Consider the following 26039-nt stretch of genomic DNA (forward strand, 5'->3'; position numbering starts at 1 on the left):
TAAAAAGTTTATATGAAAAATCATTAAAAAGTTTAATTCACGAGTTGTTCACGAGTTTGTTTGCAAGTTTTGCCCATAATCAATTCATTTAATTCAATTCATAAACTTAGCTCGCAAACAATTCATCAATTAGAATTTTTTTTAACACAAAATTGCATAGTTTTGAAATCTACAAAACTATGATGTTTTATATTTTTCTATTTATAGAAATATTATTATTAAAAAAATCAAACTTGTTCACGAACGTGTATATGAACATTATAATCGAGCTTGCTTATAAGTTTGTTAATGAACCTAACTCGAGCTTTCGAGCCGAGTTTCACTGTGCTAAAGCTCGATTCCTTTATAAATTAAGTCGAACACGATCGAACCGAACACGAAACCGCTCATAAGCGCAGCTCATTTACAACCCCTGCACCTATAAATATAGGTCACTATATCATGTTGAATTTTAAAAGTAAATAAATTTATCAAAATTCAAACAAACCGTAATAGAAATTTTAATAATAAATGGAGTCGTTAGAATTCAAATTGCTAATATTTTTGTCAAAGAAATCGGATAACATGTCAAAGAACCATTTAAATCGAGACATTTAACCGGGAAAATAAAAATAAACAGTTATATATGGCTCAAAAATAACCTTCATATATTTATGTTAACATTTTGTACAATAGCAGGAATTCCAAGATCAAAATTGAATAATCTAGAAACTAGAAGCTTACAAAAAGCTAGTAAAAATCCTGCTTACGAAATAACGGTAAAAAAATACTCCTAACGTGTTGTGTTATACGCCAGAAGAAGTGTAAGTACACTCTTAACGTTTTAAATAATACAATTTCACCGTCATCGTTTTTTTCCTAGCTCGGCCTCGCCTCTTTTTAAGCCAATAACGATCAATTTCGATCCGATCGGTGATTTCCAATAAATTTAGGGAAAAACTGACAAAAACGGTGAAGGTAAAATTGCACTCATATCGTTTTTAACCTAGCTCAGTTTTACCCTTTTCAAAATGAATTCCCGATTCCATTGGTAATTTCCGTAGATTTACCAACGTAATTCTTTTAAAAAAAGGAAAAACCGAATTAGGGTAAAAACGATGAGGATAAAATTGCACTCTCGTACGTTGTTAGCCGATTTTTAGCCCGCATTCCTCGATATTGCAACTCGAGAATGCATTCATTAGAAGAAAGTGTCAAAATTGTTGCTGAAAATTCTCAAAATTTAGGCAGACAATAGGGTGATGAATATTGTCATAGTGCTGGTAATAAGTATCATAAACCAACCTCTACTCGTCCGGTGAACGGCCGCCTTATTCCCCGGAGAATCCCGTAACGAATTCACAACTCTTGTGGAAACTAGCTTTATAGTTGCAAAGCAAATGAAGAAAAGACTTATTGCAAAAACAGCAAGCTCTTTGCTCTCCAAATTTGCTTGATTATCTATTACTTTCTGAACATCTAATCTGAAGTAAAAAAAATACAAACTTGTTAGCCGGAAAACCGGAAAATGAAACGGGTAAAATTGAGCGACGGTCATTCAACTTTTACCTATTGTTTTTTGACGGTAATTGACTTTTCGGATAAGGGTCAAATTTGTCACCGAATATTAGGAAAGATCAATTTTATCTTTATTGTAAATAACGGTAGAATTCTAGCTCAATTTTACTTTCGTCGTAGAAAATCTAGTTTAGTTTTACGTTTTTATAAGTAAATGATGATGAAAATTAGCGACGGAATTTCATAAAAAGGGTACAATTGAGCTAGGATTTCCACCATGAGGACAAAATTGAGTCCATTTTGTATGATGGGGTAAAATTAAAATTTTCCAATAACTTTAGGAGCAAAATTGAATTTTATTTTGTGCCATAAAAAGAACTGAATTTTGATTTTGTTCCATTGATTAAAGTCACTGTAATGAATTTCCAACCTGGCTTATGAACTCGATCCACGTCGAAGTTTAGGAGACGCTTATTAGCACTGCCAATGTCACGTCAGCAATAGAAATCTTCCAAAATTTCAATTTGTTGTTGTTTATAGACTGCGATTGGAGTGCTTTTGTTGCTGACATGGCGTTGCACGGCTCAAAAAGTGGTTTGATCCATGTCAAAGTGATGCCACGTCATCTTTATCGGCATGTTGGAAAATTCATAAAAGTGATTTTAGTGCGATAAAAATCAATATTTAGTTAATTATATGACACAAATTAAAGTTTCACGATTGTAGTGAATTAATAGATAAAGTTGAGTGACCGTCGTTTTATTTTTTATCCAAATAAAACTAGATCTATTAAGAGAAAAGTTCAATGCGACTTAAAATGTATTGACTTTTATTGAAGTTTTGGAGTTTGTTTCATTAAGGTCAATGAACTTCATATTTGATTTCAATAAACTCATTCCACCCTTGTGGTGGGATCCCTTCCCGGACCCTCGCTCAGCGGGGACGCGTAATGCGACCGGGCCGCCCTTTTTAAACTCATTCCAGAAAATTTGTATAAAAAACTCACTGGAATATTGACATGATACAAAACACAGTTGATTATATGTCAAGTGAGCGACATGGCGCATATATCTGACTTTTATGGCTGACGTGGCAGCCATGTGTGTGTGCCACATCACACATCCTAAACCAATAAAACACAAATTCTTATCCGACCCGAGGCTTAGTTGGCATATAGTCAACAGTCTTTTATGTCACATCAACATTCCGATGAGTTTTTTTATACAAATTTACCAGAATGACTTTATTAAAATCAGAAGTAAAGTTTAATTATTTTATTAAACGATAATGAAGCTCAAAGTCATTTATGAAATAGACTTCCAAACTTCACTAACCGTTGATGCAATCTACGCATTAATGGAAAAAAAATGCTCATCAAAATTCTTACCTTAGCATTATATTTTCTTTGACTAATGCATCCATACTCGAAACTAGGCCGCCTTTCCACGACTCTAGATCTTCAACTCCTTTAGCCTGATAAGGGAAAAGAAACCATATAATTAGCTTTTTGGTGGTAGAGCCGGAACAAAATACTCGAGATTCAATGGATGAAAAAATGTTAAAAATTACTTTTTTGGACTAAACATCGGGACGGATATTTCTGTCGCAGATTCCGTCACTAATTTCAAATCGCTATAGGTTCTTAATAGAATAAACTATGGAAAAATGGCCTGAATACATCAGGGATCCCTAAACTTGATCCAGAAAACCGCCATGAACTTTGGAGATATCTTGTTTTATTTTATTCTGAAAGAGAAGATATCGTCTATATACTTACTTAAAGTGACTTATTGACTACTAGAACTTACTAAAAATGACATATTGATCCTTAAACTAGTTTAAAATAAGGCAAAAAAGCATCATTAGACCCCTGATCTTTCATTTTTTGGTCTTTTAATGGGATACATTAACCCCTAATCATTTATTTTTGGTCTCATTAAGCCATTTATGACCAAATTAGCAAGTTATGAACATCTAATTCTGTTGAAAATACGTTATTAACTTCATCTGTATTTGAAATTATTAAAAAAATATATTTTTTACAGTTTCTCTACAACCACATTACACATCCAAAAATGCTTTCAAACAGTGAAAAATTACAAATTTCGAATGCAGGCGCAATGAATAACAGCCAATTAACCGAATTTATGTTCAAAATTACTTTTTTTTATCATAAAGGACTTAATGAGACAAAAAATAAATGATCAGGGGCTTAATGTATCCAAATAAAAGATCAAGAGTTTAATGAACCAAAAAAATGAAAGATCAGGGGCCTAATGGTACTTTTTGCCTTTTAAAATAACCTACTAGCTCCCTGAACTTGCTTAAAGTGATAAGCGCTTCAACTTGTGCAAATTGCCTCTTACTCTACCACGTAGCACTAGGGGGTTCATCATGTCACTTTAAGTAAGTTCGGGAGGCTAACGAGACATACTTAAAGTTAAGGGGGCAATCGGGTTTTTAGCGACTTTGATGTATTCAGCCTACAATACAATTTTTTGGGGAGTAAGCATCAAAACAGATATCCGTCACAGATTCTGCCGCAGATTACAAATCCGCTACAGACTCCAAATAGAGTGAAATTATAAACGAAAATTAATCATTTAGCGACACAAATTTCATCGATAATTATAAATATGAAAGTTGAAAGAAATGTACCAATTGTTGCTTCCATTCCATAAGACTATTAATTTCTGTTTTGCTGCTCTTCAACAGAGAAGAAATTCTGTATAGCTCTTTCTCAAGGTCGGGCAGAAGATCACCTTGTCTCTGATTCATCTCTTTAATGAATTCTTCGAGTGCCGAAAAGTTCAGCTCAAGCGACCTCACCTTCTGCAGCAAGATCTTTAGAACAGTATCACCAGGTATTCTGCTAACTGTCTGCTGTCTAACTTCAATTACCGGAGCAGGAATCGGAATCTTCTTCGTCGTTGCTGTCGTCGTTGTTTCGTTCTTCGTCGCGGAATCATCAGTCGCATTTCGAACTTTGTTGCCTTTTCCACCAAGTTCCAATACCGGTGTTGCAATTAACGTAGGCTTCAGCAACTTACTGGCGTTGCCTTCTTCCGACGGGATGAGAAGATCTTCGAGCATTCGTTCGATCGCATCGACACCGAACACCTCAACAATGCTCAACGTGCAGTAAAATTCGGACCCGTAATGCCCTAAAAGGTCTAATTTCAAGTATCTAACCCATTTAGGTTCATAAAGTTTGAAAGTTTGCCCTTGCTTAACATTAGCAGCAGTAAAATTCCCCAATTGAGTCCACATTTCGGTCGGGTAATTCGAGCTTCCCGACAAGTTAAACTCCTTCAAATTAGAAGAATAATGCTCAAAATTAGCAACTTTAAGAACATCCACCAACGTTTCCTCCGACAGCTCAATCACGACAAACTTTCCGACAGCCGAACACGGGTTCCGTAGGTACTTATCTTTATCATGAACCAAAATGTTTTCTGCCCCTTTTGCTTCCTTATTATGTGCTACAACTTTTGCACCCTTTACCGCCGAGGCATAGTTGTATTCTTTTCCGTCGGGTTCGAGTCTGTGAGTGATGTTCGCAAGCTGCGACGGAACTTCTTCTTCTTTTTCGCGCATCGAAACGTTTAGAAACTCGTCGAGATTGAGAAAAGATGTGGAATCAATAGATCTTAGGTTTGTTTTGGTTCCTGCTTTCAATCCTTCTGCATTTTGAGCTTTACATACGAAAGATCGGTAGCCTAAAAAGCTCGCGATTACGTCTTCTAACCTATCGATTTCGGAAATCGAGTACTTCTGGTTACCGATATTGATGTCTACTGCGGATTTGTTGCAGCCGGAAGTTATGTTGAGCTCTAGAAGAAGTCCATTTGTGGTATTGTAGATTCTTTCTTCAAAGTATGAGTTATCTTTGCAAACACCACCACAAGGTAAGCTTCTGTTACTGAGCACTGAATTTCCTGAAAAATGCATGAACCACGAGTTAGTATGAATGTACGTATACGGGCGGACGCACGATAAAGTTAACGGGGAATTTTTTAAAGGGGGTTGCTGAGTGAGCTGGAGTCAGCTGGGGATTTTGACGGGCGCCAAAATCCTTCACCCACCGTCCTAAACTGAAGGGGCTAAGGCCCCTAGCTATAGTGTCGGTCTCCCCTATGTATGTATAGGGGCGGACGAATGATAAAGTTACAGAGGGCAAAATTTTAAAGGGGTTTGCTGACTGGAGTGGGGCCAACTGGGGATTTTGAAGGGCACCAAAATCCTACACCCACTATACTAAACTGTATTTTTGGGCTGGTGAGGGCTAAGGCCCCTAGCCATAGTGTCGGTTTGCCCTGTGTATGTATAGGGGCAGAGGGCAAAATTTTAAAAGGGTTGCTGATTGGGCTGGGGCCAGTTGGGAATTTTGACGGACACCAAAATCCTTCACCCACTATATTAAACTGTATTTTTGGGTTGGTGGGGCCCAAGGCTCCCAGTCATAGTATCGGTCTGCCCCTGTATGTATGTATGTATAATAACTTACACTCAAACGCCTAATTTTCCCCGAAACTATCAAAAAGACCTCTCTGCTACCTCAACTAGCTTGAAACGACTTTTCTATCACTTCAACTTGGTTAAAACAACATTTCTGTTACCTCAACTTGCTTAAATCGACTTTTCTGTCATCTCAACTTGCTTAAATTGACACTGGCACGTAGAGTATGCAGTGCCGCTATGAGGAAATAAGGGGTTAATCATGACAATTTAAGTAGTTTAGATGTATTATTCGCGACATCTCAAGTCGAAACTCAACTCGAGATGATCCAAATCCGTACCCCCCCCCCCCCCCGAATTCACGTGCCATAATTAAGTTAATTAAACAAATCACTACCCAATTCAAAATCCAAATTCACAATAATTCCCTAATGTTCTATCATTATTTAAGTAGTTTAGATGCATTATTCGCGACATCTCAAGTCAAAACTCAACTCGAGATGATCCAAATCCGTACCCCAAATTCCCTAATTTCGTTAATTAAACAAATCACTACCCAATTAAAAACAGAAAATTCAAATGCATAACCCCGAATTCACGTGCCCTAATTCGGTTTATCAAACAAATCACTACCCAATTAAAAACAGAAAATTCAAATCCGTACTTTCCGAATTCATGTGCCCTAATGTTTAATCATTATTTAAGTAGTTTAGATGCATTATTCGCGACATCTCAAGTCGAAACTCAACTCAACTCGAGATGATCCAAATCCGTACCCCCAAATTCACGTGGCCTAATTAGGTTAATTAAACAAATCACTACCCAATTCAAAATCCAAATTCACAATAATTCCCTAATGTTTTATTGTTATTTAAGTACTTCTGATGTATCATTCGCCACATCTCAAGTCGAAACTCAACTCGAGATGATCCAAACCCGTACCCCCAAATTCACGTGCCCTAATTCAGTTAATTAAACAAATCACTACCCAATTCAAAATCCAAATTCACAATAACTCCTTAATGTTTTATCATTATTTAAGTAGTTTAGATGTATTATTCGCAACATCTCAAGTCGAAACTCAACTCGAGATGATCCAAATCAAATCCGCACCCCCAAATTAACAAACCCTAATTCTGTTAATTAAACAAATCACTACCCAATTAAAAACAGAAAATTCAAATCCGTACCTCTGAATTCATGTGCCCTAATGTTTAATCATTATTTAAGTAGTTTAGATGTATTATTCGCGACATCTCAAGTCGAAACTCAACTCAACTCGAGACAATCCAAATCCATACCCCCAAATTCACGTGCCCTAAAATTCCATTAATTAAACAAATCACAACCCAATTCAAATTTGACAATCTCCAACAAAATGGGATGAAAAAAAAAAAAGAGAAAAAGATGAAAACTTTACCTTCATTATTCTGATGACTGAGACCAAGTCTAGAATACAGCAACAAAAGAAGAACCCAAAGCAAAAGAATCAAAGATAAAGACACCTCATAAAAATGTCTTCTTTTATTCTTATTCTTATTATTATTTGTACTAATAATAATATTATTCTTGCCCCCATTTTCATTTCGACATTTCTTCATTTGTTCTTCCAGAAAGATGGGAGGAGGAGGATATTTGGGGGTTTTTTGAATTTTTTTCTATTTTTGTTTGGGTGTATGTGTTTTTGTAAATGACTGAGAAAATTGATTAAAAAACCCATTTTTGAATTATTAATTTTGATTATTTGGTTTGAATTCCATGTTTTTATGAGTTTTGTGGTTTGTTTGACTCCAGCTATTTCGGAAACTTCTGGTGTAGCGTAAGTTCGGAGATTACTGTTTTTGTTTGTCTGACTGACTAAAATGTCCAGCTCACTGTGGTCTTAGCTCTTACTAACGGCAGTATTTTAGGGCTGCTCTTTGAATCTATGAAATTAGTCCTTTGATTCGGGTTAAATGCACCATTGATCATTGTGGTTGCTTTAAAATGGTTACTCAATTTCATTTCTTTTCGATAAAATCATTTAATTTTAAATTACGTCTCAATAAAATCACCCCGACAACTTCAAGTGCTTATGTGGTCGGCCTTAACGAAGATTTGCTAAAAATACACTAGAAATATGATGCGGTTTCTACGCCAGCACTAGTCAACTTTCACCGATGACTGAAACAATGCGTGATTTCGATAAGTTAGGCGATAGTCACGTGTCATTTCGGTTAGCGGTGAAAATTAACTAGTGCTGATGTGTAAGTCACGTCATATTCCTGGTGTTTTTTTTTTGCTTTTGAAATTATCGGGATGACTTTATTGAAACAAAATAAAGTTGAGTGGCCATTTTAAGATAACCATAAAAGTTCAGTGACCAATGATGCATTTAACCTTTTTTTAAGATTAAAAGTGAATAAATTACAATCACGTCCATTGAACTTTAGTTATTTTTATAGTATGGTTGTTAAATTTCAAACACAATATGAAAGTAAATTAACTTTACAACTTTTTTTTACGTTATAACCACTAAAATAAATTTCGACTAACACATCAAAATAATCTTAAAATGGAAATGCATCAAAATAACCCTAACGACTTCAAGAACCTATGTAGTGGTCGGCCTTAATGAAGCTTCGCTAAAAAGACACCAAAAATATGATGTGGTTTCCGCGTCAGCACTAATCAACTTTCACCGATGACTGAAACAATGCGTGATTTCGATCAATGAGGTGGTAATCACATGTCGTTTCGATTAGCGGTGAAATTTGATTAGTGCTGATGTGGAAGTCACGTCATATTCCTGGTACTTTTTTGCTTTTAAAGTCGTCATGGTGTGACTTTATTGAAACAAAATTCAAAGTTAAATGATTTTAATTAAAGCAAAATGGAGTTGAATAACCATTTTAAGACAACTATGAAAGTTCAGTGACCAATAGTGCATTTAACCTTTTTTTTTTTTTGTTAAAATTGGATAAATTACAATCATGTCCATTGACCTTGAGTTAGTTTTATGGTAAACATAATATAATATGAAAGTTAGGCCCTGTTCTTTATCACTTAATTTCAGTAACAATCAGTTCAGTTCAGTTCAGCATTCAGTTTCAGCATCCAGTTTCAGTATTCAGTAATTTATCCTTATTTATTATATTATAATTATTTATATATAATTTATTATAATAATAATTATTATTTAATTTATTATTATTTATTATTATTATTATTTATAGTTTATCATTATCTATAAATTAGATAAAAGTTAAGAAATGATAGTCAAGAAATGATAGTTTATTAAAGTATATATCGTTTAATAAAAAAAATTAAAACTAAAGTATGCTTCTATATTTAAAAATTAGGAATTGCACTCAAATTTATCGAATTTATCAATGTTAGGGATAAAATTGCACCATTTTAGATGTTAGGGGTAAAATTACCCATGACCCAAAACGTTAGGGATATTTTTACACTTTAACCCTTAATTAGAATAAAAAGTTAAGAGTTTGTATTCATATAAAAATTTGTATTTGATTTCATAGGCTTTAAATTATATGTAAATTTGTGTTTGTATGTAATTTGTATTTTTAATTTAAATTAGACTCATTTTTATTTAATTTTATAGGCTTTTATCGAGCCAAAATTTTATCAAGCCGAGCTTTTATTTGATATTCAATTTAGTTTTATCTTTACTAATATATTTATTTATTATTGATATTATTAAATTTATTAGAACCATCATTATTATTATTATAAATTTATTAATGTCCAATATTATCAATTAAATTATTTTAAAGTCTAATATCATCATTATTGTTTAGTTCGGTTCAGTTCGGTAGTATTCAGTTAAGTTCAGTAGTATTCAGTTAAATTCAGTTCAGTTCAGTTCAATTCAGTTCAGTTTTTTTCAGCAATAAAGAACAAAGTCTTACTCAATTTTATATTTTTTAATATTATAACCACTAAATTTCAATTAACGCATCAAAATGACCATTGTCGGTCTTAGAATAGAAACATCCGAGAATTAAAATTGTTTAGAACCACATTTATCATGAAATTATGTCTTTTATTTTCCAAAATCACAATTTTCAAAATTTTTTATCTACTGACTAAACAATATCTAAATAACCTCAAAACGAAAAAGTTAAAGAATTAAAATTCCTTAGTATATTATCAATTCTTGAAATTTTTTATTTTCAGATCATCATAGGCATTAATTGAAATTTAGTGGCACTTTTATATTACGTTTTAAAATTTAAAGGACATAATATTATTTAAGGTAAAACTCAATAGCCATGGGTGTAATTTGCCCGTCAAAAGTGATAACAATGACTAAGTTTAAGTTTGTCTAATATTTTAATAGAGTTAACTTCAGAGTATCAAGAATAAAACACTAATATCACAAAACTTAATTTCTTACTACTAAAATTATCAAATTTGTCTAATCCTTTTGTCCTAACAATAATAGTCAGTTCAGATTCTAACAATAATAGTCAGGGTTTAAGTACACCATTGGTCACTAAACTTATATAATTGTCTCAAAACGGTTACTTAACTTCAAATTGTCTCAATAAAATCATCCACCTTTGAATTTTGTCTCAATTAGATCACTTTAACGATTTCCGTGATTAAAATATCCGCTAAAGTAAACAAATATCCGCTAATGTAATAAGCTAATTATTTAACTATAAACTCCATCTGACAAATTGAGCCTTTATACATAAATATTAATCAATTTATCAAAAAATATTCTCTATAATATAAATGAATAGTAAAGCAAAGCAATATAGTGGTGAACACTTTTCAACTCAATCAAGCCAGCTGAAACTACTTCCTTTCCTCTCATTTTTAGCTTCAACAACGACACATATGAAGGGAATAACAGGAAAATTTTCTACACTCAACAAAAAAAGTTCAGACAAGAAAGATTTTAAGCTCATTTATGTATATGATCTCAAACAGCAGAAGTCTTACTCCACTGTCATGTTTGTACCGGACCGGCCGACAAGGAAGGCTGTGTTTTTGGCTGTATGAATATGAAAGTCAAGTGTTGGGTCATAGGGTTTGTTCTTCGGATGAAGTTAGCATGGCGTGATCGACTTCGCGCCCTCGTTCTGTTCCGAGAAATGGAAGGCTTCCCGGATTTTCTTCCTCCGAAAGACGACTTAAACGCATCTGAGGAGGGTAATTGTTCAAAATATAATCGATTTCTTCTCCACTGATTTCCTTCTGATTAAGAAGTACCTGCAAATCAAGTAGGGCTTGTCAATTTCCGACACGAAAGAAGATTTATATAGACAACCAGTCTAACACGGCCTGTTTGATACAATTATCATTTTTATTGCATTTATATTATATATAATTATATGAAATATATAAATCTCATAATCGTATTATTATGACACGAGAACACTGCTAAGTTTACTTTCAGCACCACAGTCTTGCGGGGACAGAATATGGCCGTAGGCAAAGTCATTTGGCCGTAGGCAAATCTCAGCCCCAGGCGTGGCCAAGTCATCCCAAACTTCAGCAGGAGCCCCAGGCATGGCCAAATCATCCCAAACTTCAGCAGGAGCATTGGCTAGGGCAGTGGCAAGGCGTCGAGGAAGATCGGGCCCAGCGTCAAGGCATCCGGCCTTTGGGAAGGGAGGCGGATGTCTCCCTAGGGTGGAACCCCTACGGACACTTTGGGCCCACGAGACGGCCCATAGTGCGGGTCCTTTGTAAAGCGAGGTTTAACCACGGGAATCCCCTCCAGGACGGATTATGGACATACGAATTGACGAGATGCCTGATGTTCAAAGGGGACAGACCCCTTCGGTAGGTGTTGGCTGGACCTACCTGGCCGGGACCCGGGAAATCTCGGCGCCTCACGGGGCTTTGGCCTGGCCCCGTGACACACAGCAGGTAACATGACAGCTTAGGATGTCAATGCCATTGCCACAGGTAAAACACATTCATGGCTCCTAAATAATAGTGCTACTAACATTATGGCTACTAAACTTTATCTAATGACATAAAAATCCTTGAACTTTATATTCTCTAATATTGAAGTCCAAATCAACAACTATCTATACAACAACAACAAAGCCTTAGTTCCGAAATGATTCGGGGTCGGCTAACATGAACCATCATATAAAACCGTGAAATCAAGTCGTGTCAGCGATACAAATTCGGGGTCGGCTAACATGAACCATCATACAACAACTATCTAAAACAAAAAAAAAAAATAACCAAATGATCACCCGTACAAATTTGACTACATTAGCTTTTTTTTAAGTGTCACGAAAATTATGGTCAAATAACTATTACGACCTCATTATTATGTTAATGTTTCATTTGATAAAGTAAACAAATGATTAAGCCCTTGAACTTTCTCAATTTTAAAGTTAAGCTCTCTGATTTTTAATTTTCACATACATTGAGCTTTTTACTAACAGTTTAGAAAGCAGTGCCGTTGGTGAGAAGTTCAATGTATAAAAATTAAAGATCAAAAGCTTAATTCTTACCGCCGTGAAAGTACAGGAGCTTAATTCAAAGGCTTAATCCTTAAAATTGTAGAAGTTCAAGAGTCCAGTAATATTTTTTCCCGTTTTTTTAAGGAAAATCATTTTAAACGATGATTAGAAGCAAAACACAGACAAACCTCCACAAAATAAATTACCTTAACAGCTTTGAGCAATGCAGTATGGTGCCGTCTTAGCAAAGAAACTGTTTTTCCATACATTTCGCTTATCAACTTCTCAGTTCTCTCGGCAACTTCATCATCCAAATTGAAGTTGATTGGGGGTTCAATTAGGTCATAATCATCATAAAGAGATCCTTCAAAATCCAGGCGAGGCCCTGCGAATCTACTTTTCTTTCTCCAAGGAGGTGGTTCTCCATGAATCACCATCGGATTCTCCAAGTTCCATCTGTTTAAAAGAAAAAAGAACTCATATTAAACCCCCATAAAACAAACGCAAAATGCATATTTGAGCCCCGTGAACAATTCGATTTTTATTGATTAAGACTTTGCTTGATTAATAGTTTTTTAACACATTATACCCCTATTAGATGGCCCAATTATGTGTTTGATTAAAACTCCATTTAGCGCACATAGAATAGAACTGTCAGCATATCAATGTTCCCCTAAAGTAAAACAGTCACTAAATAAGTTTGATTGTTTTACTTTAGGGGTTACGTTAAAGTTAGTTCGGGTGTTGATGACAAAGTTACCTTAGGCGTTGACATGACAATGTTATATAATTATCTGACGTGGCGATCTGTGACATGTTGGCAGTTCTACACGTGATAAAGGGTTTGAATCACAAACAAACATAGCTGGGTTATCCGATACGGTCTTAATGTGTTAAAATAATAATTGATTAAATGCTTAATGTATCCATTTAAAAGATCATGAACTTAACGTGTTCAAAATTAATTGATCAAGTACTTGATGTGACCATTTAAAGGGATAAAGTACAAAATGAGCCCTATGTTTATTAGAGGAGAATAGAGTTGGCCTCAACGTATGAAACTGTGCAATGTTAGCACTAAAGTTTTTCAGATTCAGCAATTTCATACTTAATTAGTGGCAGATCCAACAAAAGTCCATTTTTCGTTAATTTAGTTCCATCTCGGCGCCCCCTAAGCTCCAGTGGTGTCCACGTGGAATCAAACAGTAGTGCTGACATTGCACGGTTTCATAAGTGGAGTCTATATCTGCCCTCCCCTAATAACCATTGGGCTAAATTTGTAGCTTAGTGGCGCAAACATAAAACCAAATTAAGGGGAAATTGACTTTTGTTGGATCTATCATTAATGGAGTCGTCTACAAAACCTTAGTACTAACATTGGACAGTTTTATACGTGGAGTCTAAATCTATCCTCCCAATAACCATAGGGCCAGATTTGTACCCTATCCCCATCAATGACTTAATTAATAAAAATTGAATCGATCAAGGACTTAAATATGCGTTTATCCATAAAACAACAATGTGATGGCTAACATGGTTATGATTTTACGAGCGAGCCAAGAAGCATCTGCGAGGTATCCAACCGATGCCCGCGATGTATCCTTCCCATAAATAACTTCTTCAGCTGCCCTCGCACCAAGAAGAACCTTTGCGCAGAACAAACTTAGTAAAATAATCACAAGTTTCTGAAAAAAGGTTTCCCAAATTAAGATACTTTTTAAAGACATACCTGAAGACGATGCAGCAGCTGTGGTCGACGCTCAAATATGTATGATTCATCATCCAGTCGGTGAAATACCACCTGTGATAAAGTCTGCAGAAAACATATAGCGCATTTAAACTTAGGAACTAAAGTAATTGTGTGACATGCAACATAATAGGCTCAAAATCTGAGAGGGGAAATTAACCATCCCATCGACAATTTAGTAATTGTAAATAAGAGTCTAATTCACCCCCAAAAGCCTTTTTCTTTTGTTCCTGGGCTGTTCAAGCCTTCCTTTATCCCAGAAAAATAATTCACCCCCAAAAGGTATCTCAAAGGAGAAGCATTGACTCACGCATATAAGGAGCTATTTTCTTATTTCATATTATTTGTCAGGTTTAGTTTTCAAGACAATTTTTTCCTATTTTACCCTTATTAATGAGTTCGACACTAATTACTCCATTCTTGTCTTAATTAATGAGTGGAGGCTATTTTAATCCATTTTTTATAGATTTAATGCAAATCAATTATTCCTTCGGTATGTGCAATTTAGTCAAATGTGACAATTATTTTGAAATGGAGAGAGTATATAGCTTCCTAATTAAGCAATGTGAGACGTATAATATGTCCCCTCACTCCCAGGACCATCTGGAGCGTGAAGTAAATCCATGGGTGACCTAACACTGAATAAAAGGCTATAATACCATTTAAACAAATGCTAAACTCAGCCCAAAACACTCTTCACGCCTAAAACCATCTGGAGCGCGAAGCACATAAGCATGAGTGACCCAACATGCGCCTGGGCACATAGGGACGTGCCTGAGCGACACAAGGCGCACTAAAAGAATAAATACTTATAAAACCATAAATGATAATATTTAAAATATAAGAAACAACAAATTCTAAAATCAAAATGCAATAAAAACTAAATCATGTCAATATTCTTAATCACAAATTCTAATATGCAATAAACCCCACATTCTAAAGTTTAAGTGTTCAATTAAATAGTAAATCCTAAATTAACTAATAGCTACTTCTTGTCAGAGATTAATATAAGATCTGCGATTGGGCCTTAACTATAAGCTTGAGCTTTTAGTTCAATCGGTTCCATGACATGGCATCAGAGCCTGTAGGACCGAATGGTCGAGGGTTCGAGTCCTGGCAACCTCATTAATTTGTGGAATTAAAAACACAAGGCAGGTTGAGCCTGTGTTGTGCACGCTGGTGCCTCTTATAAACACGGCTAGGTGCACAAAGGCAGGAGGCGAAAGGCCCCGCCTTTGGGGGTGCGAATCGCTCTGCCTAGTGCCTTGTGCACATGGAGCCTTAGAAACGCCTTTAACAACTATGACTCATCCCAAAATTTTCTCATATATAAAGAGTCATGTAGCTCTCTAATTAAGTAATGTGGAAATCTAACAGGAAGAGAAGTTATTACGAGCAAAAGAAAAGGGTAATCATTGAGGAAACAGAACGAGAACCTGACCGCGGGGGACTATTGAAATCCGATCACATATTTCAACTTTCGCATTGTCATATTGCCTGAGCAAATGAGAAGTGATAGCAACTCCAACTTCTATAGTAGCTCTACGACATTGTCCTTGATGACCCAACTCTATTCCAACTCGTTTTGGTCCTATGGTAAGCCTGTCAACTGCTTCATCCATGTCTGATTGAACTATTGATGCATGCCCTTGCCTTACTGCCACAAGAGCTGCCTCTTGGACCAGCTGAGCCAACTTGGCTCCAGTCCATCCTGATAATTGCACATGATTATCGACATTGAACACGAAATTTTGATTTTCTGAAACATTTTGGAAATCAAAACTCACGGAAAAATTGTATGAAATGCTTCAGTCACATTTTTGTAATTTACAAAAATGGGAAACTTGTGTTCTAGGATGTAAAGCATTTTCAAAAGTGGATCAATGCTAATCACATGTTCAGTAAATCATTAATATTTTCAAGATCATTTTGTACAAGATTTTGAAATGAAAACTACTTTTTTTCCCTCTACTACGTGCCTGCCTTGTATGTAGTCGTTTTAATATATATAATTAATTAAATCTATATTCTTATCATTTCAATAGCTATAGATATTATCCATATATTTAAAAATTATATACACGTGTCCCATGTTTCCATTTCCTATATCTTTCACAAATTTCAATTACTGGTCCATTTCAGTTTCAGTTTCCACATCCGCTTCCGTGTAATAGAGCTTAATGCAATGATGCCAAATATGAGAAGACATACCAGGTAAATTCTTTGCATAAATAGATAGATCAACAGACTCCGACATTTTAACTTTGCTTGCATGAATTTTCAATATCTCCGACCTCCCTTTAGCATTAGGAGCACGAATTCGTATCTGCACAAGAAAAACCAAGGTTAGCACACCAGCAGCAGCTGGACAGTGATAACTTCAAGCTTCAAGAAAGGGATAAGGTAAAAATTTAGCCTTAAGGTTATTGGGGGAGAACAGATTTAGACTCCACCTATAAAACTGTGCGATGTTAGCACTAATATCGTAGCTTGAGGAATTTCAAACTCCATTAATATTCGACAGATATAACGGAAACCCATCCATATCTGCACCATCTAAGCTCCACTAGTGTCAATGCAGAATCATAACTTAATGCTCATATTGCACGGTTTTATATGTAGAGTCTAAATTTGTTCTCTTTCATTTCATGTGTACCCTTTTCTAGCATAAACAAACCTTGCGATCAAAACGACCAGGTCGGAGAAGAGCAGGATCTAACAAATCTCTACGATTTGTAGCAGCTAAAAAAATAACACCTTTGCCGGTGTCAAACCCATCAAGCTCTATCAAGAGCTGGTTCAATGTAGTTTCTCTCTCTTGAGTGGCAGCATTGTAGAGGTGGTCAGTAGATTCTTTGAAAATTCCTTGCCGCCTATTCAAAAAAAGCAACAAAAAGAATAAACAAATAAATAATAAGTTTTGTTTAATGGAAAATAGTTCAGAATTTATATTACACCGTGTCTTTCATCAGTCGGCAGTTTATATCATACAACATAGCTACTTGACTTAGCATAGCCTAGGATGATATCTCGCTACAATGGTCTATGTGATCCTCATCATTATGAGGAAATAATCTCCAAAAGTGACTTATCTTCAATATTCCAATCCTATATACATTGAAGAATCACTCAACTGTAGTTATCAAAGGCGTGCCTCAAGCGCAAAAGGCGCTAGGCTCCTGGCATGCCCCCAGAGATGCCAAAATGCAGATTCTTCTCACGAGGCGTGCGCCTTAGTGAGCTTAGCGGGTTGCTGGAGGCGCGCATAGGCACAATTTTATAACCCGGAGTTTTTTTTAGGGTTCCTAGTTAACTATGCACTAACCATTTGATTCCTAGTCTATAAATACTGATATATTCATCTACCGTCAATATATTGTCATCCAGTTATATTATGCAGCAAATAAAAAATGCAAAAAACCATCTATATAAAATTTCTCAACTGACAACAATAGAGGTATCTTTATATCTTATCCCATAATTCTATATAAATAAGGCTCCACCGAAACATATAAATATTAACGTTTTCTAACATCACCAGTGTTTAACATACATTTAATGAAGAAGAAAAAAAGGCAAAATGATTAACGAGTTGATGAAAATAAATTTATAAACTCTATAATTGATAAGAACACTTTTGTGAAAACTGTCACTAGCAACGATTAAAACCGCCTCTAGAGACCTTTTTTCTTACACGGATTGAAATCTATTTCTCAATCATTACTGCATTTTTAGGATGGAATCAATGGAAAACTTCCTCCGCGAGTCGTTGGAAAATTTGTTTAATGATCCTTGTCTGTAGATGAATCTAAGCAAGAACCCATCACTGACCGTCATCCAAGATAAGGTTTCTTTACTGATCTCCAATTGTTCATTGTAATGAAAGATTTGTAAACTTTTTTTTAAGTAAAATGAAGATTTTCGAAGAATGTAGTGCGGTCAAAACATTAATCCAATACCCCACATAGGTAGAAGAATGTGTTACGTTGCAAGTTATATATAAAAATCACAAGCAGATTCCATTGCTGGGCTTGGTAACACGAGCTTGTAACCCAAGTCAGGTATTAAAGTGATCGGTATTAGCCTATACTGACTGTCCAAAAAGGTATTCAGTGGCTGGAAGCGCCTATCGGAGCAGTTAACCTTCTTCCGATCCAAAAGAAGGTTAACTGCTCCGTATAGGCACTTCCAACCCACTAAATACCTTTTTGGACAGTCAGTATAGGCTAATACCCCCATTTGGGTTAGAAGCTCGCATTACCAAGCCCGTCAATGGAATCTGCTTGTATTTTTATATATAAATGGCAACATAACGCTTTCTTCTACCTATGTGGGATATTGGATTAATGTTTTCACCGCACTACATCCTTCAAAAATCTTCATTAGACTTTTTTAAAACATTAATATATCTTTTATTAGAATTGACAATTGGAGATCGTTAATGAAACCTTATCTTGGATGATGATCATTGATGGGTTGTTCTTGCTTAGATAAGGATCAAAAAAGGAGTTTTCCAACGACTCAGGAAGGAAGTTTTCCACTGATTCCATACTGAAAGATGCAGTGATGATTAAGAATCAAATTTCATTCACTACAAGAAAAAGGTCTCTGGAGGCGGTTTTAACCGTCGCAACAGTTGCTAGTGACAGTTTTCACAACCGTCACAAAAGTATCCTTATCAATTATGGCATTATAAATTTACTTCCATCAACTCATTAATCATTTTGCCTTTTTTCCAAATAAATGTATGGTAAACAATGGTGATGTTGGAAAACATTAATATTTATATGTTCCGGTGGAGCTTTATTTATGAAGTAATACGGGATAAGAATACCTCTATCGTTGTCGGTCAAGAGAAATTTTATCCAATCGTTTCATCTGTGGAGTTTAAAAACCTCTGAAGAAATAAAAGGGCTTTGCTAATGAGCATAGTGTGCATTAGGTTGACATTTTTAAAAAATCAGAACGGTAAAGCACATGAAAATCGGATCAGAACTAGTGACTGCAATATGAATTCCAGAAGGATACAAGAATATTCACTTAAAGTAACTGATAAGGATGATCACCTGGTTGCTAAAGCATCAATTTCATCAATGAAAATGACGGATGGTTTATTGACCTGCAGAAACCATTAGGTTTTCAACAATCACTTCAATTCAAGCACTTACAACAAGAATTATATTGGATCTAATGTAACTCATGATTTGAACACCTATACAATGTGCTCAATTTCAAAACATTCTTCTCGTATGCAATAAAGTAGAGGTGGCAATTGTGTAGACAACACGACATGTATTCAACACGAATTTAATGGGCTACTATTTTATTAAACAGGCAAGGTCATTTTTGGGTTGGCACGAAATTGACACAGACATTTTTTGATTGACTTGGTAACTCGAAAAATGACACCAATATTTATAATTAGGGATAAGGTGCAAAAATACCCCTAACAAGTTAGGAGCAATTTTACCCCTAACGTTGGCAGCCAAGAGCAATTTTACCCCTAACATAAGTTGGGTCAATTTCAGATATCATTATAAAACACAGATATTTTGTTCCTTATTCTGAACCAATTGCATATCCGTTGGTTCTAAAAAAAGATTTCATATTTTTTGTGATTTAATAGTATCTGAAATTGACCCAACTTGCCAACATTAGGGATAAAATTGCTCTTGAGTGTCATCATTATGGGTAAAATTGCACCATTTTAGACGTTAAGGGTAAAATTGCTCCTGACTATAAAAGTTAGGGGTATTTTTGCACCATATCCCTTAAATTTATTATTAGTCACTCATGTTTACATGTCACTTTAACGGAGGTAATAAAATTATAAATTGATCCATGAACACAACTTGAACCTCCCAAAATTTTATAATCCATCCCTAATAGAGGTAGTAAAATTACTCGTGACTTATGAAAACATTACATGAACCCAGTATGACTATGATATTAACGGGTCAAGGGTTTGTTTATTAAATGGATTTTTTTATCAAAGTTTAGGATGGTAAGAGTTAATTTGCTAATCCAAAAATGACAAAAATGTTTAGAAGTTCTATTATATCTTCCACTATTTTCAAATGTCATCATTAACAGGGATAGTAAAATCACATGACACCCGCAAAAACGACATGAACCCAATTAGGTTGGCACGAATATTTTCAGTTGTGTTAGGGTTGACTCAGTTGACAGACACTAACCCGATATTGACACAACACGAACACAGCCCACTTAAACGAATTGCCATGAAGTACAATGCTTCTAAAGATTGAATTCAACATCCTAGAGAAATGATGTAGCTCCATCAATAAACTAAGCAGACCAACAGATATTAAAAATCCAGATTTTGGAGCAGTCTAAAGTACCTTGGCTCTCTTGAATAGATCTCTTATACGAGCAGATCCAACGCCAACTAAGACTTCGACAAACTCAGACCCAGCCATTTGGTAAAATGGAACTCCAGCTTCACCAGCTATCGCCTTCGCAACCAGAGTCTGGAAAAGTAATTAAAAACTATTTAACATTTGTTCAACTTTCATTACAATATTCATAAACTGGTTAACAAACATAGCTAACCTTGCCACATCCAGGAGGACCCTCCAAAAGTACTCCATGTGGAGGCTTGATACTCATTTTATCAAATAGTTCTGGATTCTTCAAATACCTCACCAACTAAACGAAGATTTAACGAAAAAATAAGAATCAATATAGTGTGAGCAGTAAATATAATTTGGCATGAAATTTTGGAACGGAAATATCAATGAATTAGTATCAGAAATGTATTTAAGGGGAAAGATACTACGAGTCTAAGATTATCAAATGATAGAGAGGATGTCGCCGGGTTAGATGAAAATGAAGGCATATTTGGGGGATTAATTACACCTATGGTCCTCCAACTGTCAGATATGTAACAAAATTGTCATAATTCTTTAATTCATAACAAGTAACCCCTTGCCGTTTGACTTCTATTTCTTCTATTGTCCTTTTGACCAGAAATTAGTAAATCCATTTCCCAGAGTTGCCACATGGGTCCTAAGTCACTATTTTGTCGACACAAGGTACAGGGATGTGTCATGGAACCAATTGAACTTAAAGCTTAAGATGATAGTTAAATGCCCAATTCATATTAACATCTGACACACCCGCACGTGAATGCCAACTAGGGTTGAAGCGTGAACAACACAGGCCCATATTAGCATGTGTTGAAATTAAATCAACAAATGGGGTTGTCAGGAATCGAACCTTGATCACTTGGTCAAAGAGGCTTTGATACCATGACATGGAACCAATTGAACTAAAAGCTTACAGAATGCAAGGAAAGATTAGTTTTTATTGTTTTTTATTCTTGGCGTGGTTAAAAATGGTTGATATGACATCCAGGTAGAATCTCCGGCCATTGAATTTCTTGGTTTCAGGCCAAAAGGATAATAGTTGTGACAAAATGTCAAACAGCAAGGAGTTTATCGTTATAAATAAAGAGTTATGGAAATTTTATTCCATTTTTTTATAAATGGAGGACCATAGATGTAATCAACCCCATATTCGGGTAAAGGGGCAGTAAGGTTTAAGAATTCACTAGTTGTTTCGATGAAAGTTAATAGATAAGCTTAAAACGCAAGTTGTCATACCTCTTGAAGTTCCTCTACCGCTTCATCAATCCCAGCAACGTCACTGAATTTAACTCCAGTTGAGCCCTGTAAGAATGTGATTCCAATAAAGTGAAACACTCAAGTAGAACATAAGCAGATTGGAAACAAAAACCAAAATGGTCAAAAACTTACATCAACACGAGCTTCTGCCTTAGAGCGTGAAAAATCAATTCCTTGCCATAAATCCTGCAAAAAATAGAAACTACATCAGTACAACTCTATGTTACATGGAAACACAAACGAATACGGAAACTGAAACGAAAACAAACATTGAGAAACAACAATCTGTAAAAGATATATGAAATGGAAACGTGGGGAAACGTACAAATAATAAAAATTTAAGGGTATATCTATAATTTTTAAAATCATAAGGATGCATGTTCATATATATATATATATATAATATAAGTCACATAATAGAGGGAAAACAGAGGTTTATTCATTTCGAAAGCTTGTAGAAGATGATCTACAAAATATTAAGGTTTTATTAAACATGTGATTAGCATTGATCTACTTCTGAAAACACATTACATCCTAAGAAAGGAGTTTCAAGTTTCCGAGAGTTTCGGTTTTCGAAACGGATACAGAAATGCAAAACGCTTTAAAATCAAAGTTTTCGTGCAACATTGCATATAAGAAACAGAATGTAAAATATGAAACAACATTTACCCACTTCCTGAAGTTCTTAGGTCTTCTTGAAAGCGTGAAACGGATAAGAACAACCATGATCAAAAGCACAAATGTTATTGGCTTTAGCATCTCAATGCTGGCAGAGACACCACCAAAAGTGTAAAATTCATTCAACTTGGAGAAAATTCCTCCATCAGTGAAAATATCAATAACATAATCCGACACCCCCTCGAGAATTCCAGATATGATGCCAAGAAACAGCTTTAAAAATGGCTTGGTTATAGGCCATGCAACATATACAGTCATCACAAAGACGAAACTAGTAACGGCAAATGCTGCAGAAGCTAAGAATCCCCCAATTACAACTGCAGCAGCAGCCATTGCAGCTGTTACCATTCCAAGCTCTACCATCATTCTACTAGATATGGAAGACGCCACAGGATGAGGGTACTCCGGCAACTTTCCCACTGAAGACTGCATGAAAAAAAAAAACAGAGCAAAAAGTAAGAAAAGCATATCTACAAATGCACCAACCGTCAATAAAATTTGGAGTCTATTTCACAGAAGTCATTGAACTCCAGGTTCTTTCAATAAAATCACTTAACTTCACATTTGATTTCAATATAGTAATTCCGTCCAATTTTTTATACAAAAACTCAGTGGAACATTGACATGACATAGAAGACAATTAACAATATGTCAAAAGGTAAGAAATAGGCCTCTAATACGTACACCCCTCTAAGTTGCCCATAAAAGACGATTGACCCCTGAAGTATGAAAATGTCTGATTAAATCCTTAAACTTGCTCAAAGTGATCGACTGTCCACCTAAACTTACTTAAAGTGGCCTATTCGCCCATGAACTTGCTTAAAGTGACCTATTGTTGGCTCCCTTCTTGCTTAAAGTGGTACGCGCTTCAACTTGTGCAAATCTGTATATTGTCTTGCCATGTAGGACTTAGGGGGTTAATTGGGAAATTGCACCAATGGTCATTGAAGTTAGGGTATGTTTCACAAAGACCACTAAACTTCATTTTCTTTCGGCGAAGTCATTGAACTTACCTTTCACCTTTCATACAGTAAAGTCATTTTGGTCTATTCAAACATAAAATCGCCGGAATCACAACGTGGCTGCCACATTACTATTCCAATGTTTGTCTTTCTATGGCTCGCTAGGCACACCAACAAATATGTTGTTTGGAATGGCCGGAATGACTTAAAAAGAAAAGTTCAATGACTTCATTGAAAGAAAGTGAAGTTCAGAACGACCATCAGTGCAATTTACTCAGGATTAATCATGTCAATTTAAGCAATTTCAAGGATTAATAGGTCATTTTCAATGTTAGAAGAGTCATTAGACTTTTCCGAACAAATTTGGGAGGCTAGGGATGTATTAGGCCTAAGAAATACATATCTATAGCAATGTGCATTTATTTCCATGACATTTACAATGAATTAGAAGATTGAAAACCTTCATGTGTTTCTCTATTTCATATTGGGGGCCTCTATACTCCTCCAAGCATACTAGAGCTTCATTCTCGTCGAGTCTCATTGCCCTACAAAGCAAATTTGCAGCCTATAATTAAAGTATATCACCAAAAGGAAAAAATCCAATCCGAAACACCAAATGATAAAACTTTTAGCAACTAACATTTACCATTTGGTTCTGTGTAAGCTCTTCTGTCCTGGGATTTCCTTCAAATCAACAATGAAATCTCTAAAACCAGCAGTTCCTGCAACCTCCTTTGATGTCAACAACTTAATTTTATCACTCTTCATTGCTTTCCTAAAATCCTCAAAGCTCATCTGCGGCAATTCCTCTAAATTTTTATCAAATTCCTCCTCCTCAGATAACTCTGCACCAAAAATCTGTTCAGGAACGTAGAGTTTGCCCTTATATTCCCTCAATATATCCTTCAAATACACTGCTTCACCCTTAATTTGACCTTCACTCATCTCTTCAGTCGGTTTTGCTTTCAATTTCAATTTATCCGCAAGAAATTGAGTAACACCTACGTTCTTATTCTTGCTCAAATTCTCTCTTTCTTTCGAGGTGTAGAACTTATCGCCAACTAGGTATCTCGGCTCAATTTGGCTCGGATTTTCCTTCAAAACTCTAGTGAGAAAATCATCTTTTCCAGTCTCACTGGGCTGAGAAGGGGAGCCTGAATTCACCTCGCATAGAACTGTGAATGACCGGTGAAGCATTGGAGACTTTAATCGATGATTTCGAGTGCATTTGAAGGGTTTTTGATAGGGTTTTGGAAGATAAACCCTAGTGGATAAAAGATTGTCAATGGTATTCATTGTTCAAAATTCGCGCGTTAACAAGAAAGGATTTTCTATGGATTTTCATAACATTGTAAGGTAATTGAGCTTCAAGTTCAAGGATTCGAGAGATTGAAATGAGAATGCAGTGACTAGTCACTGAGCTAAATAAATCCGTCTGTCTCTGGGTTTATCCAAATTCCATCTGTAAACTGTTCCGGGCCATAACGGATCGGGTTTACTACCGTCTTCTTAATTGGATATTGAAACTTTTCGATATTTTTTTTTGGGTAAATTCCAAAAAAAAATCACTGTGGTTTCCCTGTGGTTTGTTTTTACCAAAAAAAAAAAAAAAGTCTGGTTTACGCCGTTATCCGAAAAACAGAAAATGGGTTAACAGTTTTAAAATGAGGGATAAAATTGAAAATTCCGAATTTTTTTAATTTTTTTAATTTTCTCTTTTTTCTTTTTTTCTTTCCTTCTTTTTCTTCTTTTTCTTTCTTTTCTTTTTCTTTTCCTCTTTTTTTCTTTTTTTCTTTCCTTCTTTTTCTTCTTCTTCTTTCTTTTCTTTTTCTTTTCCTTCCTTCTTTCCTTTCTTCTTCTTCTTCTTCTTCTTCTTCTTCTTCTTCTTCTTCTTCTTCTTCTCCTTCCTCTTCTTCTTCTTTTTTTTTAATCGGAAATCTCAGATTTCCGATTTTGGAAATCTGAAATTTCCAGATTTCTGGAATTCCAGAACCCAGAAATCTGGAAATTCCAGATTTCCAGAATCGGAAATCTGGAAATTTCCAGATTTCTGGAAAAAAAAACAAAAAAAAAGAAGAAAGGAAAAGAAAGAAGAAGAAGAAGAAGAAAGAAAAATAAAAAAAAATCGTTTTTCCAACTTTACCCTTTGCCACGTCGGCATTTTTAACACTGTTAACTCATTTTTCGTTTTTCGAGTAACGGCGTAAACCACGCTCTTTTTTTTGGTAAAAACAAACCACAGGGGTTTATTTGGAAATCGATGAAACCACAAGGGTTTTTTTTGGAATTTACCCTATTTTTTTTTATACTTATTTGTATCATTAGGCTCCTGATCTTTCATTTTTACCCTTAATCTTTTATTTGGATACATTAAACCTCTGATCATTTATTTTTGGTATCATTAAGCTTTTTATGACCAACAAAATAATTTTGAACATAAATTGCACATGCATTCGAAATTTGTATAATATGACTGTAAGAAAACTGTAAATGTCACGTCCGTGTCCAAAATTTTCGAATTTTATAAGTTGACATTAGAATTTGTACCTTGATATTAGTATATATTATAATTATTGGGTGTGTGATTTTTATTTGATGCTATAAGAAAAGTTTG

General features: G+C 35.2%; 2 protein-coding genes across 2 annotated transcripts; both read right to left on the reverse strand.

Annotated features, from left to right (window-relative positions):
* Positions 1–632: 632 nt before the first annotated feature.
* On the reverse strand, positions 633–7634 carry LOC136215251 (SUN domain-containing protein 5). The gene is made up of 4 exons (XM_066002921.1): positions 7376–7634; positions 4156–5435; positions 2885–2970; positions 633–1463 (listed from the first exon to the last, which is right to left on the reverse strand). The coding sequence occupies exons 1-4, from the start codon at positions 7554–7556 to the stop codon at positions 1223–1225; spliced, it is 1788 nt and encodes a 595-aa protein (XP_065858993.1). The 5' UTR covers positions 7557–7634; the 3' UTR covers positions 633–1222.
* A 2999-nt stretch (positions 7635–10633) lies between these two features.
* LOC136211007 (probable inactive ATP-dependent zinc metalloprotease FTSHI 1, chloroplastic) lies at positions 10634–24871 on the reverse strand. The gene is made up of 15 exons (XM_066002497.1): positions 24072–24871; positions 23886–23970; positions 22455–22889; positions 21918–21971; positions 21765–21830; positions 20713–20808; positions 20502–20630; positions 19206–19258; positions 16817–17012; positions 16351–16465; positions 15576–15850; positions 14122–14205; positions 13926–14038; positions 12599–12848; positions 10634–11178 (listed from the first exon to the last, which is right to left on the reverse strand). The coding sequence occupies exons 1-15, from the start codon at positions 24719–24721 to the stop codon at positions 10990–10992; spliced, it is 2790 nt and encodes a 929-aa protein (XP_065858569.1). The 5' UTR covers positions 24722–24871; the 3' UTR covers positions 10634–10989.
* Between the last annotated feature and the right edge of the window lie 1168 nt (positions 24872–26039).

Source organism: Euphorbia lathyris, chromosome 1, assembly GCF_963576675.1.
Source record: "Euphorbia lathyris chromosome 1, ddEupLath1.1, whole genome shotgun sequence".
Taxonomy (NCBI): Eukaryota; Viridiplantae; Streptophyta; class Magnoliopsida; order Malpighiales; family Euphorbiaceae; genus Euphorbia; species Euphorbia lathyris.

Coding starts and splice junctions, on each gene's coding strand:
- LOC136215251 (XM_066002921.1), bottom strand. CDS start 7,556: ATGAAGAAATGTCGAAATGAAAATGGGGGCAAGAATAATATTATTATT. Junction 2,971..4,155: donor TGGAATGGAAGCAACAATTG/GTACATTTCTTT, acceptor TTCCCTTATCAG/GCTAAAGGAGTTGAAGATCT. Junction 1,464..2,884: donor AAAGAAAATATAATGCTAAG/GTAAGAATTTTG, acceptor TTTTTACTTCAG/ATTAGATGTTCAGAAAGTAA.
- LOC136211007 (XM_066002497.1), bottom strand. CDS start 24,721: ATGAATACCATTGACAATCTTTTATCCACTAGGGTTTATCTTCCAAAA. Junction 20,631..20,712: donor GTCCTCCTGGATGTGGCAAG/GTTAGCTATGTT, acceptor TTACTTTTCCAG/ACTCTGGTTGCGAAGGCGAT. Junction 14,039..14,121: donor AGCTGCTGCATCGTCTTCAG/GTATGTCTTTAA, acceptor TTCTGCGCAAAG/GTTCTTCTTGGTGCGAGGGC.